Source organism: Lithobates pipiens, unplaced genomic scaffold, assembly GCF_037356315.1.
Source record: "Lithobates pipiens isolate NorthernLeopardFrog02 unplaced genomic scaffold, aLitPip1_a1.2 Scaffold_19, whole genome shotgun sequence".
Taxonomy (NCBI): Eukaryota; Metazoa; Chordata; class Amphibia; order Anura; family Ranidae; genus Lithobates; species Lithobates pipiens.
Genome location: NW_027507764.1, coordinates 202,525,309 through 202,538,719, shown reverse-complemented (window position 1 = coordinate 202,538,719; position 13,411 = coordinate 202,525,309). Strand labels below are relative to the sequence as shown.

General features: G+C 42.3%; 1 protein-coding gene across 1 annotated transcript in view; it reads right to left on the bottom strand.

The window, feature by feature from the left end:
• The window catches only part of NPSR1 (neuropeptide S receptor 1), a 658,045-nt gene that overhangs the window by 52,398 nt on the left and 592,236 nt on the right, over nucleotides 1-13,411 (bottom strand). The window contains exon 7 of the mRNA XM_077493935.1: nucleotides 6,225-6,314. Within this exon, the coding sequence (XP_077350061.1) occupies nucleotides 6,225-6,314 (90 nt within the window). The remainder of the gene's footprint in view (nucleotides 1-6,224; nucleotides 6,315-13,411) is intronic.

Genomic DNA, 13,411 nt, shown 5'->3' with positions numbered 1-13,411 from the left:
GTCCACTTATCAAATACCCCCCCCCCCCCCCGATGGCCCATTGGAAAACTTTTATGGTGGGGGGAAGATGTTTTGGACAGGTAATCGTCTCCACTTCATTGAGAGCTGAATGCATAAATAATGTGTGTTACTTTGGCCAGCCCCTCCTTACTTACACTATTGGCAGCCCACTGGACAGGAGAAGTTTCATAATCCAAAAACATGAATACACACTGTACAAATTGAAGCACATTTTTACACATTACATTCTGCAATTACCTATCAAGATAATAGGAGAACAAAACGTTAAACAGTACCATTTGAAAGTATTCAGGCAGGCCCTTGCACTACATGCTTTGGTGAATTCATCCATAAATCTGAAATAAATATGAATGAAGGACAAAAAGGAGCAGTAAAAGCTTACAGCATGCATGAGGACAAAGATGACATTCACAGCATATTACAATCAAGGTAATAATGGAATGAAGAAATTAATACAATACATTAGCAAACATTAAATACATAGAATGTGATGTTAAAGGATAAAACTTACCTTAATACAGTCCTTCTGCGGGACCTGTATGATGGCAGAACAGGTCTCTGGAATAATGATTCCCAGAGCCTGGGGGGAGATCCCAGTCGTGAACTTAATATCCTGGAGGCTTCTCCCCATTGGCAAGTACCGCAAAGTGGCGACAAGCCTTTGCTCGTGAGTGATGGCTTGCCGCATGCAGGTGTCCTGCTTGGTAATATAGGGAGACAGCAAAGCCAACATACGGTGAAAAATGGGGTCCGTCATCTGGAGATAGTTCCTGAAATCTTCAGGATTATTCTTCTGGAACTCTCGCAGCAAAGGCATATGAGAGAATTGGTCATGATTAAGTAACCAATTCTTGGTCCATGAACTCCTCCTCCCCCTGTTCATGGACTGGACTTGGATCAAAGCAAGAACTCCAACACCAAGCCCAACAACAGATCAAACTCTACTATGAGTACATAACCACAACATGGCTGCTTAGAACGAACTGACAGAACGCACTGAAAATCAGAAAGGACCTGAAAAGAATGAACTGAAAATCAGAAACAAGCAGACAAGAATGCACTGAAAAACGGAAGCGAACTATAAATAGAATGCACTGAAAGAAGGAACGAACTGACAACACCTACTGAAGAACAGATACGAACCGACAAGCACAAACTGATAAGCAGAAACAAACTAAAAAGCACGAAGCTGAAAAGCGCGAATCGTCTCTCACCAACTTCTACTAGCATGAGATTGTGGCGCAATGGCAATTGAACTTCCTTTTTATCGGCTCGTCATACGTGTTGTACATCACTGCGTTCTCATGTTTGTTATTGTTGCCCAACATTTGTGTGACCGTGTGTATGCAAGACAAGTTTGAGCCAACAACCTTCAAACTAAAATCCACAGTTTTGTTGTGGGAAAGTTCTTGTGTACGAGGCACAAGAGTGAAATAGAACTTTCATAAGCTGAAACAATTTGCCACTGCATAATGTACTGTAGTTTTCTGCTCTTTGTATGTGCTAACAAAGGAAACCCCCATATTCACATTATTAGAACAGTTGGGTTAACATTTTGAGTTTTTTTATATTTCATTATGAATGTGCTGGATCGGTTCTTTTTATTTTAGGCTACAGAACAATCCAAAAGCAACATTTGTTAGAAGCTTGATGCAAATGCTACATAGGAGAGTAGACAAACAACTTTTCTTTTCTAGCTCCACAAACTGTACATCTGAAAGTGATGTAGTTAAAGAAAAGCAAGCAGAGCACACTGCTGCATTGTGCATAGTATTGTGCATAGCATAAATAATGATTACATTGCACTTGTTAAGTGAAGACTCAATCAGAGCATATCAACAGACACAGAATTCCTTTTTAATATCAGGTCACAAGGAAGCAGATCTATCTGTAGGCAGATGCTTTATTGTCATTGTTGTAGTGTGGTTATTCAGGGACTAATTTATGCTGGGGTGTAGCTTCCCACTCTGTGTGTCTCTTCTTGTTTGGAGAAGATACAGTGAGGGAAAAAGGTATTTGATTCCCTGCTGATTTTGTATGTTTGCCCACTGACAAAGAAATTATCAGTCTATATTTTTAATGGTCGGTTTATTTTACCAGTGAAAGACAGAATAACAACAAAAATATCCAGAAAAAATGCATTTCAGAACAGTTATAAATTGATATGCATTTTAATGAGTGAAACATGACTTAGTACATAGTTACATAGTTACATAGTTACATAGTTAGCCAGGTTGAAAAAAGACACAAGTCCATCCAGTTCAACCTTAAAAACAAATAAATAAAATAAAAAATAATCGTACAATCCAGATACCCAATTTTATGCCCACAATTGATCCAGAGGAAGGCGAAAAAAAACCCCAGCAGAGCATGCTCCAATTTACTACAGCAGGGGAAAAAAATTCCTTCCTGATCCCCCAATAGGCGATCGGATTTTCCCTGGATCAACTTTACCTATGTTAGTACCTAGTTATATTATGTACCATCAGGAAAGTATCCAAGCCTTTCTTAAAGCAATCTACTGAACTGGCCAGAACCACCTCTGGTGGGAGTCTATTCCACATTTTCACTGCTCTAACTGTGAAGAAACCTTTCCATACTTGAAGCTGAAATCTCTTTTCCTCTAGACGTAAAGAGTGCCCCCGTGTCCTCTGGGTTGACCGTACAGAGAACAACTCAACACCAAGTTCACTATATGGACCCCTAATATATTTGAACATGTTAATCATATCCCCCCTTAATCTCCTCTTCTCAAGAGTGAATAAATTTAGTTCCTCTAATCTCTCCTCATAGCTGAGTTCCTCCATGCCTCTTATCAGTTTGGTTGCCCTTCTCTGCACTTTCTCCAGTTCCCCGATATCCTTTTTGAGAACTGGTGCCCAAAACTGAACGGCATATTCCAGGTGAGGTCTTACTAATGATTTGAACAGGGGCAAAATTATATCTCTTTCTCTGGAGTCCATACCTCTCTTAATACAAGAAAGGACTTTGCTCGCTTTGCAAACAGCAGCTTGGCATTGCATGTTGTTATTGAGCTTATGGTCTACCAAAACCCCCAGATCCTTCTCCACTATGGATTCCCCCAGTTGTACTCCCCCTAGCATGTATGATGCATGCATATTCTTAGGCCCCAAGTGCATAACTTTACATTTATCAACATTAAACCTCATCTGCCACATAGTCGCCCAATTAGACAGTGTATTGAGGTCGGCTTGTAAATTGGAGACATCCTGTAAAGACGTTATTCCACTGCATATCTTGGTGTCATCTGCAAAGACAGAAATATTACTTTTGATGCCAGACCCAATATCATTTATAAAGATGTTAAAAAGTAAGGGTCCCAACACTGAACCTTGGGGTACACCACTGATAACCTTAGACCATTCAGAGTAAGAGTCATTAACCACGACTCTTTGAATTCTGTCTTCTAGCCAATTTTCTATCCATTTACAAACTGATATTTCCAAACCTGTAGACTTTACCTTACACATGAGCCGTGTGTGCGGAACTGTATCGAATGCTTTTGCAAAATCCAAGTATACCACGTCCACCGCCACCCCTCTGTCCAAGGTTTTACTTACCTCCTCATAAAAAGAAATCAGATTTGTCTGACAACTTCTGTCTTTCATGAATCCATGCTGTCTGTTGCTTAAAGTGTTATTGTTCAGCAAGAACTCGTCGATGTGGTCTTTTATTAAACGCTCCAGTATCTTCCCAGCTATAGAAGTTAAGCTAACAGGTCTATAGTTACTTGGTAAAGACTTTGATCCCTTTTTAAATATAGGCACCACGTTCGCCCTGCGCCAATCCAGTGGGACTATTCCCGTCATTAATGAGTCCCTAAAAATTAGATACAATGGCTCTGAAATTACAGAGCTCAATTCTTTTAGGATCCGTGGGTGGATGCCATCAGGTCCAGGTGCTTTATCCACCTTTATTCTGTCTAAGTATTTCTGGACCATATCCCTTTTGAGCCATTGTGGATCATTTGGGGCTGTGTCACTACCACCCCCATTATGGACATGAGCTCCCCCATGCTCTTTTGTGTACACAGAGCTGAAGAAAGTGTTTAATAAATTAGCCTTCTCTTTGTCCCCAGTCACCAACTCTAGATTGTTTTGTAAAGGGCCTACATGCTCAGACTTGACCTTTTTACTATTAATATATTTGAAGTACTTGGTGGAAAAAACCTTGTTGGCAATCACAGAGGTCAGATGTTTCTTGTAGTTGTCCATCAGGTTCACACACATCTCAGGAGGGATTTTATCCCACTTCTCAGCAGATCCTCTCCAAGTCATTAAGGTTTTGAGGCTGACGTTTGGTAACTCGAACCTTCAGCTCTCTCCACATATTTTCTATGGGATTAAGGTCTGGAGACTGACTAGGCCACTCCGGGTCCTTAATGGGCTTCTTCTTGAGACACTTTTTTGTTGCCTTGGCTGTGTGTTTTGGGTCATTGTCATGCTGGAATTACCATGCATGACACATTTTCAATACCCTGACTGAGGGAAGGAAGTTCTCACCAAAGATTTTACAAAACATGGCCCCGTCCATTGACCCTTTAATGTGGTAAAGTTGTCCTGTCCCCTTAGCAGAAAAACACCCCCAAAACATAATGTTTCTACCTCCATGTTTGACAGTGGGCATCATGTTCTTGTGGTTATAGGCAGCATTCTTCCTCCTCCAAACATGGCGAGTTAAGGTAATGCCAAAGAGATTGATTTTGATTTCATCTGACCACAACACTTTCACACAGTTCTCCTCTGAATCATTCAGATGTTCATTAGCAAACTTCATATGGGCCTGTACATGTGCTTTCTTGAGCAGGGGGACCTTACGGGTGCTTCAAGATTTCAGTCCTTCATGGCATAGTGTGTTAGCAATTGTTTTCTTGGTGACTATGGTCCCAGCTACCTTGAGATCATTGACAAGATTCTCCTGTGTAGTTCTGGGCTGATTTCTCACCATCATCATATGATCATTGAAACTCCAAGAAGTGAGCCCCAGACTGAGGGAGATTGACAGTTATTTTGTGTTTCTTCCATTTGTGAATAAACCCACAAACTGTTGATACCCTCTCACCAAGCTGCTTAGCGATGGTCTTGTAGCTCATTCCAGCCTTGTGTAGATCAACAATCTTGTCCCTGACATCCTTGGACAGCTCTTTGATCTTGGCCATGGTGGAGAGATTGGGATCTGATTAATTGCTTCTGTGGACAGGTGTCTTTTATACAGGTAACAAGCTGAGATTAGGAGCACTCCCTTAAAGGGAGTGCTCCTAATCTCAGTTTGTTACCGGTATAGAAGACACCTGTGAGCCAGAAATCTTGCTGATTGATAGGGGATCAATAATTTAGTTTATACATTAAAATTCAAATCAGTTTATAACTTTTTTTAAATGCGTTTTATGGATATTTTTGTTGTTATACTGTCTCTCACTGTTAAAATAAACCTACCATTAAAATTATAGACTGATCATTTCTTTGTCAGTGGGCAAATGTACAAAATCAGCAGGGGATCAAATACCTTTTCCCTTCACTGTATATGTAGGAGGACAACACTGAAGAAATTACACTTTGCTACAATGTAAAGTAGTGAGTGAAAACTGGGCCGCAGGGCAGTATTCCAACATGATAACGACCCCAAACACACCTCCAAGATGACCACTGTCTTGCTAAAGAAGCTGAGGGTAATGGTGATAGACTGGCTAAGAATGTCTCCCAACGTAAATCCTATTGAGCATCTGTGGGGCATCCTCAAATGGAAGGTGGAGGAGCGCAAGGTCTTTAACATCCACCAGCTCTGTCATGTCATCATGGAGGAGTGGAAGAGGACTTCAGTGGCAACCTGTGAAGCTCTGATGGACTCCATGCCCAAGAGGGTTAAAGTGCTGGAAAATAATGGTGGCCACACAAAATATTGACACTTTGGGCCCAATTTGGACATTTTCACTTAGGGGTGTACTCACATTTGTTGCCAGCAGTTTGGACATTAATGGCTGTGTGTTGAGTTATTTTGATGTGACAGCAAAGTTGTACACGCACTACTTTACATTGTAGCAAAGTGTAATTTCTTCATTGTTGTCACATGAAAAGATATAATAAAATATTTACAAAAATGTGAGGGGTGTACTTTTGTGAGATACTGTATTTAGCTGCTTGGTTTCAATTATTTTTAATGCTAGATGATTTGTAGTTACTTACCAAGGATGACCACAATGCTATATTTGATAGCTTTCATTTTTGCCTTTGATATGAGACCTCGATGATTGTAACTTGCACAGAACTTTCCATCTAGATAAAACAAAACCAGCAAATTGTTTAAAAAAACAAGAAAAAATAGTTGGTCACATGGTTGATGCTACCAAAAATAAAGACAACTCTAACTACCAAAATAACACTCATGTGTATGCTGCTGCTCCAGATGGGTCCGGCACACGGTTCCTTTCACCTCTAGTGTATTCAGGTGCAAGCACTGCTCATTTAGTTATGTGGAACAAATGCAATGGGATCCAAAGGGCTGCACACTTGAAAACTGCTTCCACTTTATTGATAATCTTTAAACTGCCATATACAGCAAAGAGTAGACACAGTGGGAGCAAGGAAATACAGTAATTTTCCGCTGTTAGCTCTTATTCAGGATTCACAGAGCACAGGAGCGACCACTCTTTAAAAAGCTGTACCCTCAGCCAGTGGCATAACTAGAACCTTCAGGGCCCCGATGCAGGAAACCATGGCGGGCCCCCCCCTCCCCCCGACCTCCGGACAGGGCTCTTTTCTTCGAGCCCGATGGTTGAACACCAGGGCCCAGTCCCAAGTGGGTGGCCGCATTTAAAGGAACCGATTTAAAAAACATCAATTACAGCCACTGTGCCCATCAAACGTCACTACTGTGCCCATCAAACGTCACTACTGTGCCCATCAAACTCTGCCGCTGTGCCATCAAACTCTGACGCTGTGCCCATCAAATGCCACCAGTGTACCCATCAAATGCTGCCACTGTGCCCATCAAATGCTGCCACTGTGCCCATCAAATGCCGCTACTGTGCCCATCAAATGCCGCTACTGTGCCCATCAAATGCTGCCACTGTGAATCCCCATAGCCCGCTCGATGTCTGCCCGCCACTTACCCTGTCTTGGTGGGGCAGTGGGTAATGGCCATGAGCGGGGTCCTCCATACATCTCCTGCCATCCTCATCTCCCGTCCTCTCCTCCTGATGGGCGTCCAATACCTGTGTCTATCGTTTCAGCCAATCGGGTGATGGGTAACAGACCTGCACAACTGATTGGTGGAGAGGCGGTTCAGTGTTAGGAAAGTGAATATTAATTAACTTTTTTAACACGCCTGGGTAGACTGTGAGCGTCAAGCATGGTGCTCGCAGTTCACCTATTTTGAAGCCTATTAGAGCCCATGGCTCTAATAAGGTGCTGCAAAAACACCCCCCCCCCCCCCCCGCCGCTGTAATTCAGGCACCCCAAAAGGGACCAGACACCTAAATATGGGGGTGGCAGCGGTGGCCATGGATAGATTCATGCTCACACACACACATGCACATACAAGCATGCTCACACGCACATACAAGCATGTTCATACACGCACATACAAGCATGCTCACACACGCACATACAAGCATGCTCACACACATACAAGCATACTCACACACACACACATGCACATACAAGCATGCTCACACACACACACACACACACACACACACACACACACACACACACACAAGCATGCTCACACACACAAATACAAGCATACTCACACACACACATGCACACACAAGCATGCTCACACACACACACACACACAAGAATGCTCACACACACACACAAGCATGCTCACACACATACATACAAGCATGCGCACACACACACACAAGCATGCTCACACACAAGCATGCTCACTCACACACACACACACACACACACACACACACACACACAAGCATGCTCACAAACACACACACACAAGCATGCTCACACACACACACACATACAAATACAGTAGCTAGTGGGCTGGTGGCACTGGAGGGCAGATGGTGGCACTGGAGGGGGGTGGCACAGTCTAGAGGGGTGGAGGTGGCACTGGAGGGGGGTGGTGGCACTGGAGAGGGAGTGGTGGGCTGGTGGCACTGAAGGGGGGTGGTGGCTGGCACAATCTGGAGGGGGGGTGGTGACTTACCACCAATCAATCGATGATCGATCGATTCCCCCTCCTCAGAATCCTGCAGACGCAAAGTTCCTCCACAAAGCGTGCCTCCTCCAGGAATGCCTTGCTTCAGAGAGCTCCTCCCCGCCTTCACTGAATTGGCACCCCCGGCCGGACAGTCAGGTGGGCCCCCCAGGTGGTGGGCGGCGTGCGGGCGAGCTGCCGGTGGGCCCCCTGAAGTGGCAGAGAATTACAGGGCCCCGTCGCACTTGCGACTGTTGCGACCCTGATAATTCCGCCACTGCCCTCAGCACATTCATTAGCAGCAGCTGTGATTGATCCCTCCTGGCTCCACTTCCTTCTTTGCATAATTTGTGCACAAGATACATATATACAAATAAAACTTGAACTTAACCTGAAAACAAGTTACATAGTTACATAGTTACATAGTTAGTCAGGTTGAAAAAAAGACACAAGTCCATCCAGTTCAACCTTAAAAGTGGTTCTAAAGCCTAAACATTTTCTACCTTATTGCCTTTATTTTCATTAAGATAAAAGATGTTTAGGCATCAATTTTGGCCCATCAGCCCACCTGAGCCCTCATTCGATCCAGAGCCATGTACATCTTCTGCTCTTCCATCCCCTTACTTCCATGTCCCACTGGCTTTAATTAAAAATGTGACAAATGAGTCAACACATCCAGTAGCACATTATACTACACAATATACTATAGTACACATATACATGTTACATGTTACCCTTTAAATATTTGTACTCTTTTAATATATGTAACATGTTTGATATCACACCCCATTTTTTAATGGCACCCATTCAAAACAGTGGGATTTAAGTCTCAGCGACTATGAAAAAGTGCCTGCACTACTTTGGTTCTACTTAGACGCATTGAGTGTCAAGTTGAATCTAAAACGCATCAAAGGTGTACTCCAAATCGTGCAACTTTTGAGATGCGATACTGTGAATGGAGCCTTAAAGAGCAGTCTCTCCTGTGTTCTGTACACCATGAATGAGCATTAGCAGTACAAAACATATTGACTGTGTTATGATGCTTTAAAGATAATCAATAAAGTGGATGGAGTTTTCAAGTGTGCCCTCTTTTGATTCCTATTGTATTTGTTCCATTAAAATAGCACTGTTGGACCTGCTATTAGTACTACCAAAGTATTTTTTAATGGCCTCCTGGGGAGGGGTATTCCTCCACTGCATTACAAGGAAGATTACTAAAAAAAACCATAAATAACGTACATGAATTCAATTTGAAAGGAATACTTAAAGAGAATGTACTAAATTATTATATTCAGGAATAAAGCATTACTTTTTTTTTATTTATAAGCCAGCTAAGTACTGTAAAATATAACCTATAAATATTTAATATTTATTTTGTTTCAGAAAAAAGTTGGAGACTCCTTTTCATATGCTAGCCAGGTTAATCTTAAAGGGGTTGTAAAGGGGTTGTAAAGGTTATACTTACCTCCTCCTCTTCTGGGGGTACCCCGTTGGTGCTCCCCTTCATTGGGTGCTCCCACAGAAAGCCGCTTTCCATGGGTGCACCCTTGTGGGCGGGCTCCCTAGTCCCCCACAGAAAATATGACTTGGCCCCGACCCAGCTCCCATGTCACTGAATTTGATTGACAAAATCTATACAATGAGGACAGAGACAGCAGCTGGAGCTTGTGCACATTGCTGGAACAGATGAGCTCGGGTAAGAAAAAAGGGGGCACTATGGGCAGCTGCAGCACAGAAGGTTTTTCACCTTATTGCAAAGAATGCATTCAGGTGAAAAACCTTCAAACTTTACAACCTGTTTAACTTCTTTGCTAAAAAAAAAGAAAAACAAAGTCTGTTGTTATTTACAATGCAATGCTTTATGGAATATTTCCAGTTTTGCAGTAAAAATTTCAGAAAATTCCACTATATTTTTGTATCTGTTTCCATTCCCACATAATACCTAAAAAATGGATGTTTCTAAGTATCTTGGCTTATTCTAAGAATTTCTGAATAATCTTGCAGTATTTGTCCCTTTTACCATACCCCATTAGCATACAATGCAGGGTGGTTTCTACATTTTTATTGCTGTGTTATCAGGAACATGTAAAGTTGTCCATAGATGGATCGAATCTAGGCTTTTATAGCAAGGACCAGCCGAGATTTGATCCGTCTTTAAGCAGGCTGATTGTATCCAAGTAGGTCCATAAATTGATTTGAGTACAACCAGCATGTTGGGATTCTTAGAACTTGATTATTGCCAGCTGCTATAGCTGCTAGCAGTAATCACTCTGTCCTCCTGGCCAGGGCTGTCTTTAAGGCGGGGCAAATAGGGCAGCTGCCCTGGGCCCAAGCATTGTTGTAGGACCCACAATCTGGCCACATAGTGCAGCTACAGCTGAAGAGAAAAAGAAGCAGTAAGCAGCACCATGGCTGACAGCTAGCCGAGTGGAGAGAAACACTGACAAACAGATGCAGGGGTTGGAGGAGTATCACAGAGAGGAGGCAATGACATTCTTCAGGCGAGATGGATGAGCGGAAAGCTGGTGGGTGGTGAGAGTTCTGACGCTGAATGAGGATGTGTACTTAGTTGATCTGATGTTTGTCTCAGCAGTCAGCAGCAGATAGGAGGACAGATCTTATGCTTCTCTGTGCAGCAAGAGCACCCCTCTTCTCCACCTCCCCTGATCTCAGCATTCAGCAAAATGTGGTCCTCCTCCAGAAGCCTGCGATGAAATTGAATTTGACACCACTGCCACATAGGATCCCCTAGTCGCCAAAACACAGACTAAAGAAGACTTTCACTATAACCATCACAAATACAAACTTGGACTCAACTTCAACTTGAGCGCTTGCCCTATTGCTATTAAACCTGATTAAATATTAGCCTTTAAAGATACTAAGTCGGGAGGGCATGGCGCAGCGTCTGCGCTCCTGTCAGGGCTGGGCTCAGCCCTTCCTTCTCTGGGCTCAGCCCTTCCTTCTCTGGGCTGGCTTCTCATCTGTTGGCTAATTACCAGCTCCTATCTCTCCACAGTGACTCACCTGTTGATATCCTGAGCTCATCAGTCCTGACAACTTAAGCCATCCAGTCCAGATGATCTCTGCCTTCGCCTTGGTTACATCTCTAGAGACACTCTCCTGTGTTCCTGTTAAAGACTTGTTTGGCTGACATTCCTTCTAGCTCCAGATCCTGCTTGCTGTTCTTTGGCTCCCTGACATTTTGGCCTGTCTGACATTCCATTCCGGTTCCTGAACTCTGGCTATGTTTTGACTACATTTACTCTGTTTTCCTTTTTTTATTATTATTAAACAAGTGTGATTTAACTGTACTTCTGTCTCAGTCTGATAGATCCTGCCAGCTATCCACCCGCCATTCTGTCACTTCTGCCTCACAGGTAGTTCAGGCCGCGTCTGTTTCTCCCTTGTTATAAAGGAAGCAGATCTCTGGGAAGCTGAGGGGGACTGAGGGGCTGATGACAGGCTTAAGAGAACCTCACATACAGGAGAGCCTGCAGAGGGGGAAGAAGTGAATGATTCTGCAGGAGAAGGGCTCACCCTCAAACATATTATGGAGGCTTTACACTCATGTCAGATTGTTTTAACCACCCAGATTGAAATGGTCTGGCTGAATCTTTCTATTGTTAAACATGATGTGCAAAAATCCATTCCAGAATCACTACAGCTGAACAGAGGATCAGGGATATTGAGGACACAGTGACCCCTCGGTCAGTGCATTCTCACTTAAATTATTTTTTATTAAAGAATATGTTCAGCACATTACAAGTAGTAATTGAACAAACAACATTATCCATGTACATATAGCAATAGGACAATTACCCTTCATAGCTCAATATTTTGCCAGTTATACATATAAGTATATCTGCATATTATTATTCTACTATGGATGGAGACCTGTCATATGATGTCAATCACAGTGTATAAAAGACAGTAGGGTGAGGACGTATATATTAGTGGGTATCAGGGTATGACTAGGGAAGAATATAAAACAACATAATAATAAGCTAAATAAAAATAAAAACAAAAACTAAAGTTTACCACCGTTAAAATGCTATTAAGTATCATTACATTGTATGCTGGCAATAATACAAGTATATCAAGGAGGAGTCTGGAAATCTTGTGGACCATATAAGCCATTTTACTGTAAATTGGGAGACTGTGTTAGATGAATAAGCAAAGAACTTTTTGTAGAGATGTTGGGTTTTTACTCTATTTATTATGTAGATTACATTATGTGTTTTATCAGTTCTCCAAATTAATGTAATGGTTAGGCGTGCTGCTATGACATGAGTGACTGGACATGTGTGATTACACATCTATGTTGCGTGGGTATATTTTCGATCCCTAGGCTGAGAAGGGCTAATTCGGGATTAGAAGGGAGGATATTTCCTGTCATTTTTGCCGATAAGGAGAATATTGAGTTCCAGAAGCTCCTCACAAATTTACACTCCCACAATAAGTGGAATAGTGATCTTTTGGAACCGCAATCCCTCCAACAGGAACTAGTAGCATCCTTAAAAATGTGTGATAGTCTCACAGGTGTTAAGTAGCTCCTGTGGAGAAGTTTGAGGGCTAAGTGCCAATGATTCATGCAGTGAGCATGTTTGTAGTTAGACTGAATTGCTCTATTCCATTCTGACAGAGCATACGTGGCATTTATCTACCAGTTTATCATACTTGAGGTTTTACTATAGTTATAGTTATTTTGTAGTTTTTGGCAAAACCAAGAAAGGCCTTTGGGTTTATGAAATGAGGTAGTCAGGTATTCCCATATGTCTGGTTGTAAAGTGCAGAAGGAATTTGGGTTATTATTATGGCAATTATGTAGTTGATTGTCTGCAAAGGATGCTTTGGGGGGGAGGGGGGGGGGGCGTTTCAGGAAAATTATATATATGTGGTTTCCTTTGTGAAGGATCTGCTAGTTATTTTCAAGGCGGGGATAAGATATTCGTAAACTCCCAAGGTGAGATCTTTCCTATGTAAGGATTTACTATGATTTGTTTGTTTGTTTAGAGCCCTCCAAACGAATATCGTTGCATCAATGGAGGGAAACTTGGGGTAAAATATTGGTCTTTGAGTTAATGCTACCAGTAAGAGTGAGGGTAGATCTCTTTGTATAACTATTGTGCATTCTATCTGCACCCATAGTTTATCAATGTCTTGGTTAAATCATGACTTTGCCTGATCTAGCAATGCTGCATAATAATAT